At 37.5% G+C, this 18,183-nt stretch overlaps 1 protein-coding gene across 1 annotated transcript in view; it reads right to left on the bottom strand.

The window, feature by feature from the left end:
- The window catches only part of EYS (eyes shut homolog), an 872,934-nt gene that overhangs the window by 12,159 nt on the left and 842,592 nt on the right, over positions 1-18,183 (bottom strand). The window contains exons 47-48 of the mRNA XM_062573097.1: positions 15,141-15,315; positions 10,082-10,254 (exon numbers count right to left, since the gene is read on the bottom strand). Of these exons, the coding sequence (XP_062429081.1) occupies positions 10,082-10,254; positions 15,141-15,315 (348 nt within the window). The remainder of the gene's footprint in view (positions 1-10,081; positions 10,255-15,140; positions 15,316-18,183) is intronic.

The raw sequence follows: 18,183 nt of genomic DNA, 5'->3' as shown, positions 1-18,183 counted from the left end.
TCTGTGAAGGGAAACAAGAAGGGCCTCCACGAGCGTATGACAACACTTCTGGCTAAGGAAAATTGGGAAGACACTCCTCAAAGGAGCAAGGGCCTAGTGGCAAAGGACTTGGGAAAAACAAGATACCTTCTTTGCCTTGGTCTTTACTGGTAAGGCCTGCTCAGGCCTCCCAAGTCCCTGGGCCTAGCAGCAGAGTCTGGGGAAGTGAAGCATTAGGTGTGGCAGAGGAAGAGTTTGGGAGCACTTTGGCCAACCAGATGTACACAAGCCCAGGGGGACCAGAGGGAAGGCATCCTAGAGTGCTGAGGGAGCTGGCCAATGCCGCTGTGGGGTCCTGGTGGGCAAGTTGAATGAGCGAGCAGTGGCCTTTGCTGCAAAGATGGCCAACTGCATCCTGCTTATTACAACCAGAGTAGCCAGCAGGTCAAGGGAAATGATTATTCCGTTCTGTTCAGCAACTGTGAGACTGCATCTAGAGAACTGTGTGTCCAGATCAGATTTAATGCTTATGTTTGTAGTTCCCATGAGATGTCTTCCATAAAAAAACATGCTGCTATCTGTTATCACCTTTTGTTAATGTCCAAGTAGTTTGCATTTCAGATAACAATGTCCAAGTTCAATGTAATCTTGTCTTCTTCTGAAAGTGGTTTGCATTCAATCTTTGACCCTAACTAGCTATATCAGTTTTTCTTCTTGGCAATCCTTTTTAGGGGAAAAAAACCCCTCTCTCTCCCACAACAAACTTTACCATAAAACTCTATCAGTTATCACCATAAATCTACTCTCCTAACTACATTTCATAACTTTTGTCTCAGTATTTTTTTTTTTTTGGAAGTGTTAGAGGTCAGGCTTGCTGTTAGGTTTCACCTAGAATTGGCTGCTCTCTAGTGGAGGGGAGCTGGGAGCTGAGGGTGATAACCCAGTCGGCAAGGCAGGGCAGGGCCTCGCCAGCCAGGCCAGTCCCAGCACCTTGAGCCGGGTGAGCAGGCAGGTCTGGAGAACAGCAGGGCCGGGTGGTCAGTCTGTGGGTCAGCAGCTGGGTCCGAATCCATGGGGCACATGGCCGGGCACTGGCAGGACTGTGATGCTGTTGGAGCATAGCTGAGGGCAGGGATCAAGGGCAGGAACTTCAACTTGAAAGTGGCTCCTGGGCAAAGCAGGAGGAAGCCCCTGAAGAGGCTTCTTAGCACAGCTTTCTTCAAGGCCTGATTCCTGCAATATCCTAGGGAGGCTCTGAGGCTCAAACTCCCAGCAAGGTAAGCAGGATGCGCTCAGGGCACTGACATGGTGCAGTGGTTTCAGTTCATTAACTATAAAGACCTCTGAAAACTTTAAAGTCCAAAGTCAGAAATTTTCAATGGCTTGATTCTTTTATGCAGAGGGAACATTTCCACCAGACACATCTTTTTCATTTTAGAAAGTAACGGCAAATCCAGCAGTATGAATAGTTTCATCTTGAGAGACTCTTTGCTTAAGGCTGCAGGTGAAAGTTTATTGAAATTGCAAGAGCAATTTTTTGTAGCTATTTGGAAAAATGGAAAAATATTTACTTCAACTTCTCTGAAATGAAATGTGTTTTTCCTTTGAGATACCATTTTAATTTGATTTTTGGAATAGGCAGCTTTTCCACAACTAACAAACTAATTCATGTATAACAAAAAAAAAGAAATACTGTTCAGCTTCCATTTCAGTGCAGTAACAAGAAGCAGAGCGTGTTAATAAAAGTACTAATTATTAACACAGCTCTAACAGAACAGTTAGAATTACATACTCTCATACAATGAGAGTGCAACACACATACAAAGGTTGTAAATTTGCTTGACTTACAGCCCTGGTTGTCCCTGAAGGGAACATACTCGGGTAATCATTTTTCTGAGTGATACTGGAAGAGGAGATTACAATTTTGTAAGCGAAGTTTACTGTTCTGTTTGTTTGTTTTGTTGCAATGGAGTTGTGCATCTATTTTAGCTAATTAGATAGCTAATTAGCTAGAAGTCAACATCCAGGAGCATATGATTAAGTCCCTAAAGACACCTCTGGTTTTCCAATACCTAAAATAGCAATCACTAGCCCAAGTCAAAATTGTAGACCTCAGGCTTTCAGTATGATACCTATTGAATTGTGTGTATAAGACTAGGTCATGGGAGTGAGCAAACTGCACTGGGAGCAACTAGGTAACCTCAGTGCTAAGAAACCAATTGGAGGAGGAATCTGAACCTTATTCTCCTGCATCTGAGGATATGGATATTATAACCACAATATGGATAATTTCTATTTCTTCTGTCAAATGAATATTTTAGTAGTTAGAAAAGACTACTAGAAGATAGAGGGAAAAAAAAAGAAAACTTTATATATGCAATACCTCAGTGGTTACTATATTCTTCAAGGATACAACAGATGTGAACTCACATATTTGGATCGCATCAGTTAGTAAAGCTGAATGCCTAATTGCTAGACAATTAGGAAAATGTGATGCTAACAAAACAAATGTTTAATCCATGCTTGGCTTTGGTAGTAAGCCTCTTCTAGGTACTGACATGTCCTGAAAATGTTAACAAGATGAAACCTGCAAGAAGCAGCAGCCAGTCTGAGAGGCCTTTACAGGGAGCATTTCTGCACCAGAAACCTTCAATTTCCTGAAGATTAGGGCATGGAGTGTGACTGTACCTCAGTGCAGCCTAATAAGCCAATTGATAAAGGTGCGAAAGAGTTAAATATCTAAAACTTTTGGGAATCTAGTTCCGAACGGGGATCTTTACTTATTCATTTCTTGAGCCAGACTTATTTTGACAACAGTGCAAGCATGCTTTCAGGACTGGACTGTAAGAAAGCTGATATTCTGTATAGTGTTAATAAGAGTAATTCAGTCAGGAACATAGATCACTATATAATTGGAGGGATTCATTCCGTGATTAGGACACTTGCATTTAGGTGTCTACACATAGTCTGTATAGGCATGTGTGTTCCCAATTATGGTCAACTGAGATGTAGTAGAGGATTCGGTTGCTGAAACACATGCCACCTGCCACTGAGCTGCTCTAGGATATCTACATGAACCTGGCAGATGTCACACAGGAAATCCACAACCTTCTGAAGTTGGCAGCTGAAGCTCATGGGGGATATACAAGGGCATGTAAAAAGGACTAGCCGCCTATTTTCAGGCAACTGAATAGCACTGCTCTGCAATACAGTCAACGGAGCCCTGAAAGTGATTCACCTCACCCTGACGTGGGCCTCAGGGCTTGCCTCAGTTTCTCAACCAGAGGCACCACATGAATTTCCCAGGCTCTATTGCCTTACTTCCATGTGCCATTCCAGAAAAGCACAAGTGTGTTACAGGTCCTGTCCCATTTCTGTGACCCTTGGCTGGATACTTTGGAGACATATGTGAATGCCAGGGCAGCTCAAACAGCACTAAGAGTCTATATTTAGAAAAGCATCTGGTCAGCTAAATAGCTCCACTAATTCTATCAACTAGACGTTCATTAGCTACAATGGGAGCTTAGGTACTGAACTCACATGTAGATTACGTGCTTTGCTTTTAAAAAGAATACCTGCCCTTTTCACAGTTTTTAGCTCTGAACATCTTCATGAAATATGCTGACTAGCATATTTTCAGCAATAGAGTGATTAGATTTTAAATCTAATAAGTAAATAAATAAAATTATATATTTTATATATTTTACACTAATTATACTTTTTTCCCAGAAGTCTCTTATATCCTCAAATTATTCATTCCCATACAGGAGGTCTGAAAATATTTCCAGAGCCATCCTGCTAAGTAGTTCTTAGCTGAGTGTATCTTGTTCTTGTTGAGTTGGGTAATTAGAAGAAATGATAAGTGCTTAATTGACTTTCTGCGGGGATACCACATCACTCATGGCTGGCTTGGTATGGAGGGCATTACTTATTCTACTGCATATCAATTGCTTCTTTTTGCCATGCATGATTTTCTCTGGAGTTCATATATAATTAATCCATCACCTATACTTAACTATGCAATCCACTTTATTCCTCTTGACATGTGAAATTATGCAAATGCATGTTTTCTCATGTCTACCCTAAATATTAAGTTTACCGGACTACCTATGATAAATCTGAAAGCTTAGATCCCTTTTTTTTTTTTTTTTTAATCGAAAATTTAAAAAGTGTATTTTATCCTCATAGGACATGACTACTATAGATAGTATATAAAGATCTTCTTTGCAAATTGCCAAAAGAATTCAAAAATTCTAGTGGAAATAGAAAGCTTGATGGGACCAATGTTGTATAAATTACTTAGAGAATACAATAGTCACTGTGATGCAAGACATCAGGTAAGTCAGTGCCTGCCACTGCATTTTGAATGATTAAACACAGGAACACAAGCTTCCAAATAATAACTACAAAACAGTCTATGAATAGAGCCAGTAGGTCCAACTGCAGTGTCACATAAGACATGAACACATGCAGGCTTTACTGTTGGTATGTAAGATGCATGGTCAGGATAAAAGTCCTGGACTCAATCGTGAATTAATTTATCTTACAATAATAGTAAAAAATATGTCAAATAACATTCTAGACTAGGTATTAGGAAAAATCATAAAAACTAATTTAAAAATCAGTTTATTCAATTTTTCATTCATTCATCACAATTATGAGAATAGACTAATCAATTAAAACTTTGGTTTTGGTAACTTGCACTTTGATAAGTGCAAAATTTTGCTATATTTTGGTATCAGAATAATGGAATTTGACATCAGAACAGTATCTAAGAATTTAACTTCAGCTGATAAACCTGGCCAAAAGAACTTGTGTATCATTTTTTCATCAAAGATATTATTTTACTACTTGACAAGTATCTCATTACATAAAATTAAGGATAGAACAATGCAAAGCTCTTTTACATTTGCTTTCTTCAAGAGTTGTAGTGACAGGAAATATTCACAGCTGTAGAATTTGAAGGCTATTGTATAGCTGAGGAAATTATTTATTAACTTCTTTATTTGTCAAAAGGGCAGTAGCATTCTATTATGTCATCTTGAGATTAAGAAAAATTATTTTAAGAGGTTTTGTGAACGTATGTGACAGAAGTTAATCCCTTTGAATCCTAAAAAGGCAAACTGTTTCCAAAAGTCGTCTTAAACCACATAGGACATGACAAAATTAGTGTCCTCTATATATGGATCTGATCTATATCTGATATATCTATGGATCTGATCAGTATCTGATGAGCACAGTGTCTGAAGCTCCCCTGCTAATGAAGAAAAACTGCTTAATAATTCTGATTTAAAATTTACACACACTTTTTGATGAAAACTCTGATTATTTTGGCCACTGGCAACACTTCTCCAATACTGCCACCTACAGAATCTTTTATATATTACATTGTCCCCTTAAAAGAGAATACTATCAGGCCTGTTCAGAAATCTTGTAATTAACTCCTCTGAAATTATAGTCGTCTTCATTCCTCTACAAAATCGAGTAAACCATCTAGCATATAAATTGAATGTTCTTAGTATCTAGAGGAATTCTAGCTTATGTAGACAGATACCTCAATGTACCTCAAAGTCAGAGGAACTACCTCAGCTCTGAATTTATTTTTGTTCAGGTACTCCATCCTTTAAGTGATACTATTTATACCAAGAAGGAAGATTTGATTTGATCCATTGCTGTATTTTTAAAGTTAACATCTCCTAATTATTAGTTATGCAGAAGATATTGTGATCACATACATGATAATGATGCACCACAGATCAAACTATCTGTCTGCAGCAATTGAGTTTTAAGACTTTTATTACTTTTTCCCCAGAAAGAGTCATCAACAATCAGTCTTGGCCACTTTCTCTCACAGAAGTCTATCACACTGAACCCAATAGGTTTACTGAATACATGCAAGAGAGCTGAAAAAAAAATCAGGTCTTTAGAGATTTTTTCCTCTTCAGAAACCCTTTGAGATTTCTAATTCCAGAGTTACTCAATGGACGAAATGGAGTAAACTGGTGTCTGAAGTCATGCAGCAAACTGTCCTACCATTAGCTGAAGTGCTGGGAGCTGGAGTCTTTGGTTGGTTTTGAATGCTGTGTTCACGAAGCAACTAGTCTAAAAGAACCGGTGCTCTGGGCTGAAGCTTGTAGTTTCAGTTTGTCAGCTGAAGCAGTTTAGAGTTGTCTGGTACTTCAGCTGCAAACTTTAAGTAAAATCAACAAAATATTTTATTAATATAATATTTCCTTTCAGGATCTTCAGAAGCATAGCTACTTTTAAGAGGTTCATTGACTTCTTCCATACTCCTTGTGGGGAAGGTAAATGCTAACTGAGAACTAACACTATACTAGATCCTGGCAATGTCTAGTTGTCATTGGTGCTCTTCAGAATTTGAGCTGATTTTCCTGTGTTATTGTTATAGCTGTGACCTGAATTGCTTCTTGTGATACTACATCTTAGAAGAACTATAAAGTCCTCATGACAATGTTCACATTAAGAATAAAAAGACTCTTGCATGATTTTCCCAATTCCTTTCCATTTCATTATAGCCACTTCTATTTATGGTAGTATAAATTAATCATTTTTTTGTTTGTTTGTATTAGTGTAACCTTTAGGAATCTGATGTGCTTGAAGAACCATGCTGTCTTAGGAGCACTAATGGCTTTAGACAACATGGTACCCCCAGTAAGAGGAGCCTTAGATTACACTAGAATAAATGCATTATTCTGATCTAACTGACAAAGCTTTGCTCTGTTCAGATTCAACTTCCGACCTTCCCCTCTCTCACTTGTGCTCCTCACAAGTCCTTGCCTTCTCAGGCATCCTCCTACTGCACTTCAGTCCCCGCATACTGCCTACCTGCTAAACCTGTTGACGTTTCTCCTAGAAATGCAAGTCCTGGCTCTTGCTTGGGCAATGTGGAATATACAGTGACATATTTCCTCTGAGTGTGCCAGACAGAAAAGTACCTGTGTACAACTTGCTGAATATTAACTGCTTGAGTGCAGCCTATAGGAAATGCAGGGTAATTAAAACTGCTTACTCTCTACAAAAGCAGGAAAAACTATCTTTTACATACCTCAGATAAGATCTGCTATGAGGACAATTACTGAGGAACAGCAGGCATGCAGTAATCTGATTAGGATAGGCTAGTACCTTAGGGCCTTAGCTGTCGCTTGCACTGCACCATTACTCAGGTGTTGTATGGAAGCCGAGAGTGCTAACTGTTTCAAATGCTGATATTTCTCTCATTGAGTCTTGTCTGAAGTGGATGGAATTCTTTCCATTTTCTTTAAAATGTATGATTTAATATACTTCCTAGTAAAAGCCCCTCAGAACATTGCTCTGTATTTACACTTTAATAAGCATTGTAAGAGCTTGACCAAATGAGGACTGTGGATTTGGGTCTCTATGAGCAAATAAAATCATATTCCATAACTGATCTTGCTCACTTTGGGTTTATTCTACTTCTAATTTAGTTTTGCAATCACTGAACACTTGTTGGGCAACTCCAACTTTTAAAGTTTATCTTTGACACACCAAAACTCTGTGCTGCCTGAGAAATTGTTCTGTGCTTTGTGGATTCAACTGCTGCTCTAAGAGGGACACATCACCAAACACTTTGAGAACAGTTATATACTGATTTGAATATATTCCTTAACCTCTCTCATGTACATAGTTCAAAAAGAACCACAGACATTTTTATGTTTGTTAGACAAGTTAGTATTTGATTTCAGTCAGTTCATGTTTAATTACCTCCAACATTTGTGGTCAGGATCACCAGGGTATGTTCCTTATTGTTGTCATTCTAGCTGTGCCACCTCATTTATTCACTTTGCCTCACTCCTTCGGGCACATCCATACTACTATCTGGTATTTACCAGCCTCTGTCATTTGGTAAAGCCCTATTTGTCCTTACTCTTTGGTATTCTCCTCTGCTGTCTCTTTTTGCCTCATCAATCTCTTCTGTTCTTTTCTCTCTCTTCTTTCTTTCATGTTCATTAATCTCCGTCATTTAATTTCCCTTTGTTCTCTCGTGGTCCCTTGAGCCATTCATTGCTCTCTGTCTCTTTTTCTTTTTGATTCAGTAACAACAACCATCAATCCAGAGATGAGATACTCAGTCTTGATAAGCAGCTGGTTTTTAGCAATTTGCCATCCACTAGAAGTGCAAACTGCACTTTGAAAAATCTCATGATAATTCATTACTCTGCCAGAGAAAGGTAAAATGCAGGGCAAAGAGTTTGGCCAGGATCCATAGTCTGTATTCATAAAAAGCAAGCTTTTAAATGAAACAGAGAGGAACCTTGCTAATGTGTTTACTAGGTGGAAGAATTACTAAGAGGATGACAATGTTCAAGAAACAAGTTTCCAGGGGCTCAGATATAAGCTATTTATATTTGTAATAGTATTTAAAAATCCAAGTCTATTCTGAAACTAGAACACAGGAGTTTGTACCAGATGAGTTATCTGTTTTATGTACGGTACACGTTCTGTTGATCAGTGTCCTGAATCCAGATGGCACTACATTTTAAAACCTCACTTGAGAAGAGAATTCAAAGTTTAAAAGTTCATACAAAAAGCCCTGAAAAGCTGCTGCTGCAGAGGCAATAGAGCAAGCACATTCTTTTACAGAATAAAGAATTTAACAATGACTTTCCAGAAGCTACATTCTCTTTGACTGGAGCCTATCAATTGCCAGTGCATTCTGTATTGGGATTTTGAAACTGTATCTATCTGCTGGATAAGGACTGCAAATCAGGTCAAAAGCAGTTCAGCTTGTCAGTTCTGTGCTTGAAACTCACTCCATAGGCACAACAAGCGAGGCTGGACCTTGGCAGGCAGTTTGAAAAGGAGGTTATTTTATAGTAACTGCAGTTCTTCAGAGGATGTAAAGAGAGTTTCCAGAAGGAAAAAAAAACATTAGCTTGTACAACATTATCTTGAATTGAAGAGTTGCAGAATAGAGGGCGAGGGCAGCCTTGAACACAGAGGCTCTTCAGGCATTTGCAGGAAAAGTTCCTGAGCTTGAGGGCTTGTAGCACTTGTGTACTCACATTGTTGAATATTCATTTATAGACTCCCTTTAAGAAGAAACCAGCCAGATTCCTACATGAGGTAAACCCAAGACAGGCAGGTAACATGTTGGAAAAAAGGCTCAAAGTCAGGAAGAATAGAAACCTGAAGATTATTAGAGGAACATTGGTTGTTTTATCATCATTCTCAGTGCATCCCTACCCAATAGTCAGTGAAGTCAATAGGAACCTTTCCATTAGTGGCAGCGCAAACTGGATAAGGTCCTGAATGGTTACTACCTCTGAAGTATATCCAGCAGTTTATTTATGAGTTCCTAGGTGAGTTTCTCAACATACTTCATTATGGTAAGCTTGAGAATTGAACTAACCACAAGTTCACTATAATACTGCTCTGGAATGCTGCCCCCTCAGTATCTGACAATGTCAGTATGTCCATGTATTTGGTCCAATGATTAGAAGAGGCTGAGAAAAAATGGTGTTGAAAATAAGCTCAATTAGAAAATACTATCTAACAATTAATATTTGAAATAGTTTATTTTTTCTAGCAAAAAGAATCACCACTTTCTTTAAAATAAAATCTATTTTTTACTTTGTGGGTCTATTTAATGTTTCACCTATATGTTACAAAATATTGCATTTTTCTGTTAGGATATTATCTCTTAATTCTATGGACAGCATATTACCACTTGAGTTTTTAAAAATGAAAAGTAGGCTGGTGCCAGGGTTCAGGCAGGCTTATTCTTTTGCATTTTTGTGAACTTGCTTGACTACAGAAATGAAAATCAAAAGCAAATAAAGGGAAAATGCTTCCTGGGATGGATTTTTTTAAATCCATCCATTGACCATTCTGAACATGTAATTGCTTGGAATAAAAGGTAGTTCAGGAAAGAAATATTCCTATACCCAAAGGAATCAGCTGGAGCTCTTGTCTCTGGGTGCAGATCAAATAGTGGAACAGTTAAATTCAATTACTCTATTCTTCTTATAATGTTTTATTTGTTGAAGTTTGCCTTAATGTCCTGCAGCCTTTGGAGAAAAAACAAAGTTGCTAATAAAGAGACTTTACAGCTTTTCCATACCTTGTTCACAATAGGTGCCAGTTGTTCCAAGAGGACAGTGACATGTGTAGCCATTTGGCAGTGGCACACACGTACCACCTTGTTTACACAGGGGTGGGGGATCGTGCTCTGGATCACATATCGACATAGTCTCTGTGCAAAATGCACCTTTCCATCCAGCGAGGCAGTCACAGCTACAGTGCATAAGTGAAAGGAAAGAATCCAACATTATTACCAAAAGAAATCAGCATTTCAGTAGCAATGTAGTCAAGATTTTCAAGTTTGGATACCTATATTTAGCCATCTGAACCAAAATGATTATCAGAAGAGAATAGTACCCAGGCCTCTCACTTGAGTTTTTTGTAGAGCAACGTACAGTAAAGAGCCATGAGCTTGACTGTTTTTTTTCTAGATGTTGTTATTGCAACTCAAATATTAAAAATGTAATGTTTCTAATTAGATAAAATTTTCTTACAGTAAAATAAGCATATCAAAAGCTCAAGAATGTCTTGGCTTCAGGATAAACTAGGAGGAGACACAAGTGGAAATAAAAAGGAAAGAAAAGCGGTGAAGTGCATCTATAAAACTAAACCCAAATGTCAGTACAAGGAAACTAGTGACTTACTTCCAAACTTTAACTAGTAACAGGAGTCTGCCAGCAACTGCCTCTCATTTAGCCATTATTAATTTGCTAAATTCCTACATGTTGCATATCAGAGGTAGATTTGGTGAAGCACTTGACGGAAAAGAGGATAGTGGAATCCATCATGAATGAAATGGCAATCTAAGTGTCATATATTTATGGTTATAAATCTATGCCATCATCAAATTGTCTAAACTGGCTCAATCATTGACTAATGAGCCTTTACCTCTGTGTTTTACCCAGCTCAGGATAATATAACCAAAAAAACCAAAAAACAAAACAAAAAAAACCTAACCTGTTAATTTGAGATTAGTATGAATGCTATCAGAATTGTACAATATAGAGAATGCTTGATATTGATTTAAAAAAATGCCCTCTTTATTAAAGGCGAAAGTTTCTAAATAGTTTAAATGAAATATGTTATACCTATTTATATTTTACTATCTAGTGGCACTCTATGATATATAACTCGTTTCACTGAAGAGATATACTTATTGATTTTTCCATAGATGTTTTCTCTTTCAAGGCTGAGAATGAAATCTCATATTTTTTGATTGATTCTCAGCCCACGTCTTTTTGTATATGTGCATCTCTTAGATTCTTCTTCAGACTCACTAAGGTATACTTTCTCTATTAATCAGCCCACTATTTCTAGGCTAAACCTACTGAGAAGTCTGTGAAACTCTGCCTTATTTCAGGCATGATCTGTAACTATATTTCATTTTCTAGACTGTTCAGAAACATGGCACAACACTGTTATTACTGTTTCACTAAACCTTCAGAAGAGACAGCATGAAAACAAAGCACAGCCAACAGCCTCTTCAGTTTGATAAACAGCTTCTTGGAATGAAGGAGAAAAGAGGACAGGACCTTGCAAAGGCAAAAATTCCTCAATTCATCACAGTTTAGCATCAGAATGTTTTCTCTCTCAGCTATAACTGCTATACTGTGATGCATAGAAGCTGAGGAGAAGTAATTTAACTCTGAGTGGTGTATAGAAATGTGCATTTCAAGTATTGTGAAGTAGTGTTTGAAGCCGAAGCTACTGCTGTGGGGCAGCATACACAAAGGTTCTTCCCTTTTCCGTTGCTTAAGTCTGCATAAGCCTGTTTAAGGTTCTTTTCATAATTGTTTTCTACAGCCTAATAAATGTTAAGTTATTTAAATGAGTTGAAAATTATTTGCACAGAGCACACTCCTAAGCAAGTTGGATTGGGGTTGAGAAGTCTGGATCCAGTATTCCCTAATCCTTAGAGAGATAAGAGAAGAGGCAGCACTACAAACCCTTTCGTCACATGCCCTGTCATGCTGCTATAGTTTTCTTTATATTTTGTTTGGCTGAGTGTTGTTTTCCAGAACAGAAGGACCTAATGGCTTGCTACATCACCAGTGCCTTGATTCTCCAGTTAGTGAAGTTAGTGAAGTTAGTGAAGTTAGTGAAGTTAGTGGCCAGTTTCTTTAGATGTAATAAATGGGATTCATTTCACGATCAAGATACCTAATTTTACCTATTTATATATGAGCTAGAAGACATTTTTTTTTGCCTAGACATCAACATTTAGTGCTATTTTACAGTCAGGGGAACCAGAGCACTGTACAGCCCACCAACTAATATGTGCATAGGATACAGTCAGCTTATGGCTGTAATGACAAGGGGCCACAATCAATTACCTCAACCTAGACATTTAATGTCGTCTGGATGCTGTGGTGCATCTGTGAGATCTGTGTGGAACCAGCAGGTAAGAAAGAAGATCTGCAAAAGACCTGGACCACCCCATGGAGTCCAGGAAAGGTAGAATATATACCATTGGAATGTATTGCTTAGACAGCAGGAAAGGCCTGGACCTCCACTGTCTACAATAGTATCTTACACACTTAGCTCATCTAAAGACACTTTAAATTTAGGTGTCTTAAAAGCTAAATTTCACCGCAAGATACTTTGCTGTTTTCAGGTTTTTGAAGAGCAGTGAAAAGGAATCTTCTATATTCTCACTTTTAGAGTTTCTGAAGAGCAATTACCAAAATGTCTCTTAATTTTTCCATAGTATATTTTTAGGTAGAGAAAGGATAGGAAGGCTTTTAACTTTGATAACTTGCCTCAGAGGTAACTGGATAATCTTAAATCACCTGATTTTGCAAAGGATTTTCAGTGAAATGCATTGCACAGCGTATACATGGAAAGATGTGCCAGTGCAGGAAGCAAGAACTCTCAAATTCACAGCTCCCCCAGAAATAAGACATTCTTGATATTTCAGCTACTAGTTCAGATTTTGTAATCTTTGTGTTTAGGAACTTTGAGTATCGTTTATTTTTAAGGTCAATTATTTGTTTGTTTCTTATCAAACATTTAGCAGTGTCATACTCTAACGTTCACAGAACGGCTTCCCAGCCATTCAAAGTCCCAGAACAAGACCAAACTAACCTCTGAAATAAGTAACAGTTCTTATACAAGTAAGGACAGCAAGTTTGTGTCACTGTTGATTAAGGATCTAAACGTGAAATCTATTGTATCAAAATATAGCATCTAAAAATTCATGAAAATTAATTTCATGTTATAACTTTATATGCAGTATTTCTGTTTCTTACTACACTAAATCCTAGTCACACCAAATCAAACCGGAAGCATTTCTTGACCTGTATAGGAAATAACAAAAGGTCCAAAGGGATTTTTGAGAGTTGGAAAGTTTGCTTACATTTGATGTGGTTTCCTACACTAAACAAAGAGCATTCCTACATTAAACATAGAAAATGACAAGTTTAAAATAGATCAATGCTAACAAATCCAAAACATTCTGTCATTATGCAAATGTCAATGGCATCAAGTCAGACAAATTACCTTGTAGCAGTAAGGGATGGATTCAGCCATCCAGATTCAGGGACCTAAATTCAGATGCTTATTAGCTTCTCCTAGGTCCTGCATCACATCATTAGGTGGGTATCTCAGATGCTGCAGGACATTGGCCTGTTTTGACCATCAGGCCAATCCAAACTATTGGAGATTTTTTAATATTTTTATTAAACGTATCACATTGGAATTGAAAGACATCATTGAGTAATGAAGGGGATCTCCTAATAAAAGTGAGGCAGAGGAAAACCAGAGTATTAAGGAAAAACAGTCTATCTTCAGACTAGAAGGCAAAAAGTGAGAAAGAAATTACAGCTGTAAGGAAATTAACTATTTTTAAATGAAGAGAACAACAGAATACTACAGAAGAAGTGTCCCATTAAATAAGTTGAATTGGATGAGAATTTCTTAAAGAGCAAATCCGCTCAACAAAAGTAAAAATTCTTATTGACTGAAAACACAATTAAAAAGAAAAATGTCTTTTTCCCTTACAATCTATAAAAATATGTTCTTGCATTGAAAATTTAGTCTAATTTGGATCTAGTTTAATAATTAAACTACAACAGCTCTCATTTTATGAGGCACCCCTTATTATATAAATATATCATTTAATGGCCTAAACCTATTACACAAATAGGTGTAAATAAATGAACGCAGGCGGGGAATCACATGGCAGGAAGCGAGTAATAATTAACTAATCTTTGCTGATCCTTTTAAAACCAGGAGTGCTCCTCAGCCAAAGTAATTCTGCCCCACCCCAACCACATATCCCATACGTAGGCCAGCTGAACAGCTCATATGATGAACTGAGCTAGTTTAGACAATTTTGGTGTAAGATCCTTCCTAACCCACCTTGTTTTGTTTGAAATGGGTTAAGAAAAAGGCCTTACATGAGCAAGTCAGCCAGCAGATTTGGAAAGGCAATGATGAATTAATGCTTGAGAATGGCATGAAAAGTAACCAGGGAGGGTGGACTTGAGAAACAGCAAAGCATCCACACACAACTGGGGGCATAAAGAACTGCATATATTGGAGACTGAGCAAAAAATGGATGCATGCTAGGTAAGTGAGCTCCCAAGAATTTAAGCTGGCTCTGAATTTTAGGCATTCATTGGTTTACTCCAGGAAGGGATTCTCACATGAAAATACTTATTTCCAGGAATACAAGAGGCCCCCCCCTCTTTTTGGCCTCATTAGACATGTTCAGACATTAAGACAGCCAAGCTCTCAGCAGCTTTGGTATTTTGTTCTCTATTAGCTGGGCTGCTCACTTAGCTCTAAAAAGTATCTTTCTTCCCATGTATTTCATAGTAAGTCTGGGTGTCAGTGACATTAGTGCAAGCCAAGCTGGTCCAAGGTGGGATTTCTAGCAAAAGAACCCAAAACGAAGTGTCCTAAAATAATTTTAGTATTTTAGGTTTGATTTTATTAGTGTCATATTAAAATTCTCTGTGTAGAGACAACAGTTTCTTTTCCTTTCTGGTAAGATGAAATGTTTCTGGACACTTTTGTTATCAAGACATTGAATTACCAGGTTTATTAGTCTGGAGATTAGTCTATATTTCAGTCTACAAAGATAATTTCATACTTACTAAACAGTAGAGCCACTTTCTATGCACTTCCCACCATTTCTGCATTTTATTAAACTGCATGGGGAACCTTTACATTGTCCAACACTACGACCAGCATTGGGGTGACCTTCTGGAGTCCCTGGTGATTTAAACTCCTGATTCTTGTCAGTGCGGACTTGAACATCAAAAATGCAACCTCCAAAGTAGAAAGGAAAAAGAAACAAAGTTTAAAATAGATACAGGAAGTCAAAACAAGCCAAACAACAAGATAATGCCACCCCACACCAGAACATCTTCAACAGCTGGAAAGCCGTACCATCTCAAAGAGCTAAAGGTATGCTGGTTACTTTCTGTTCAGGCAAATGAGTGAATGATCACAGGGCGCTTTGTTTAACGCTAGGTCTAACGGTTGAAGTCACTCCTCGAGAAGCATACAGATAGTAGGGTCAGTGACTGAGGGCTGATGTAGGTGCAATTTTGTGGTTACACCACGTGTACCTGTGGGAACGCACGTACATCAGACAAAAGCAGTCATAAAGAGAGGAAAAGGAGGACAATGGTCAAAAAGTCTGTTTAATGTAAAATAGATATCAATCTAGAGAATACTGATTAATAGAATGCAGGCAGGGAAGGTGGACTTGAACTTCTTCAAGCTGAAAAGGACCTCCTTTAGGGAAAGACTCCGATTCTCCTCTTCCTAAAGGAATGCTTCAGTCCCTGTTACATAAAGATCATACAGCACATGACCACAACATTTTAAAGAATGTGCACCTCTCGGCCATTGCTCTCAGGAAATATTTCAGAAGTTTCATCCATATTAGTATGCTAAACAGTGCCAGGGCCTTCTACCTGGTTGTGCAGCAACTGATCCAGTCTAGCCACATCTGTATCACTAAGCTGTCACTACCTTCCTGAACAGGGCAGCTGCATCGTGTCTACTGATTGTCAGTTATTACTGACATGCTACTTTTCCCAGACCAAAAAGATGTAATGGACCATAGTGAGAATTTATCTGTAGAGGTGACTGAGTGTCAGTGTCCCCATCATACTCTGAAACTGTTTCATTTGCTGAGACACCAGTAGCCCAAGTGAAAAGAGGAGCCAAAGCTTCAGAGTGGAGCAGAGCTCAGTATGCTGTTTCCCACTGGCTACCTCCAGGCAGCTCCTGGTCAGCGTCTGGGCTCTCTGGGAATTGCCCTTTTGGAGATCCTTCATCCTTCCTAGTGACTGCACAGGATGGTCAGACTCACAGGTCTGATTTACTTCATTAGTGTTTCTGAATCACTTTTTTGGGGGTTCCATGTGCCTATTTATGTAGTGCAAAGCCAAGACTATGCAATATATGATATCTTTTAGGATCATACTCCAAGTACCTTTTCAAAATAAATATTGGCTATCTAAATGACTAAAAGCTATGGATTTAAAGGTAGTTTTAGGCAGTTCAAAATGTCATCCAGATCTTTGCACAAATATATAATGTTTTAAACTAAAAATCAGATTTTAAAACACTATAATTAAACCAGTATAATAATATGTTCATGCATTTCTAAGCCTGATTTATAAAATTTAGCTGAGATTTTGTGAATTCCTACAATACTTAGAAATATGAGAATAGCAGGTATTCAGAAATAGATGCCATAGGCTCTCTGTTCAGTGTTAGAAGCAGGAAAAGAAAAAACAATGAAGATTGTAAATAATTATCAAACTAGGTTATTTTTAAATTACTTAATATGAATTTTTGCATGATTTGGTAAAATCACATAAAACCCAGACTTCCATTTGAAAGATATAATGAATGCCCAGTTGTGCTTATTTCTTCAGTTTTCATTAGATATCAAGAACATATTGACTTTTTCCATTGTCTCTTTCACAGTCTGACTCCATTATTAATTTTATATTTATCACACTTGTTGCCGTAATTCTGATCTTACTGAGTAAGTTAGTACATTTATCAAGATGTTTGACTTGCAAATACCTTTGATTATTTACAATTCTGAGACTTTTTTCTTTGACCATATTATCTTTATACAAAGAACTGATAGAGAATAGGGGTATTTTCACATTTCACTGACACAACCAATTGCTGACAGTAGTTCAGTAGGTAAGATAAGTATTATTTGTCCAGAGTGAGAAAATCATTTTTTCAGAGTAGCTTTACATATCCTAAAATATTGCTTATAATTTTACATTTTTCCCATGAGCCTTCAATGGACACTTATGAGTTATTCATTTTAGGATCTAGCTTTATTCATTAAGACATCTTATTCTAAGGCAATACCATTTACATTAATTTACTCTTCACCAAATTATTCAAACTTACATATGTAAAAGTTGGACATAAAATAAATAGACTCTGTAATCTTTACATTTCTAAATACTGAGATAGGTATCTTCCTTTTAGCCCCAAGTTTCTGTTTTTTTTCCTTCATTCTTGGAATATAACTGCCATTAGATTATCAGACTACTCTGCTGAAGGTATATGAGATTTTCTCATTATGACATAATTGATTTGGAACAAAATATAGTATCTATAACTTTCATAGCAAGATAACTATTTTAATTATAGTTAGAACAACTTTCTTAGGCAGGCTTTTTCCTTATTACATACAGCTTGGAGTTCTGTTTAAACTGCCACATAACTGGAAATTTAAAAACACATATTAAACAATTTAAAAATAACCTAGTTTGATGATTGTTTGCAATCTTCATATCATATCCTTTTCCTGCTTTTAACACTGTTAGTTTTAGCCCACCACACGCTCAGTAAATCCTAACTAGTGTTTCATTTGCTTATCAGAGGCAGATAAAGCATGTTCTGTTCTCCTGAATCTTGCTAGAGTGCTAAGCAAAAGCAGCCCAGAGCCCTGTGCAAACGTCAGAAGGCACAGTGAGTACTCAAGAACTGGTAAAGTCATCATGGAAAATAAATTGGCATTTGTGGGAAAGGCTAGTTTAACTGTACCTGCATCACATCTAGGTTAGAAACAGTTCTTGCACATTTGTAAATACAGCATATGGTAAGTTCTAGACAGATTGTCTCGGCTTTATGAGTTCAGATGATTGT

This window comes from Rhea pennata, chromosome 3 (assembly GCF_028389875.1).
Source record: "Rhea pennata isolate bPtePen1 chromosome 3, bPtePen1.pri, whole genome shotgun sequence".
Lineage (NCBI taxonomy): Eukaryota > Metazoa > Chordata > Aves > Rheiformes > Rheidae > Rhea > Rhea pennata.
This window is presented reverse-complemented; position numbering and strand designations above follow the sequence as displayed.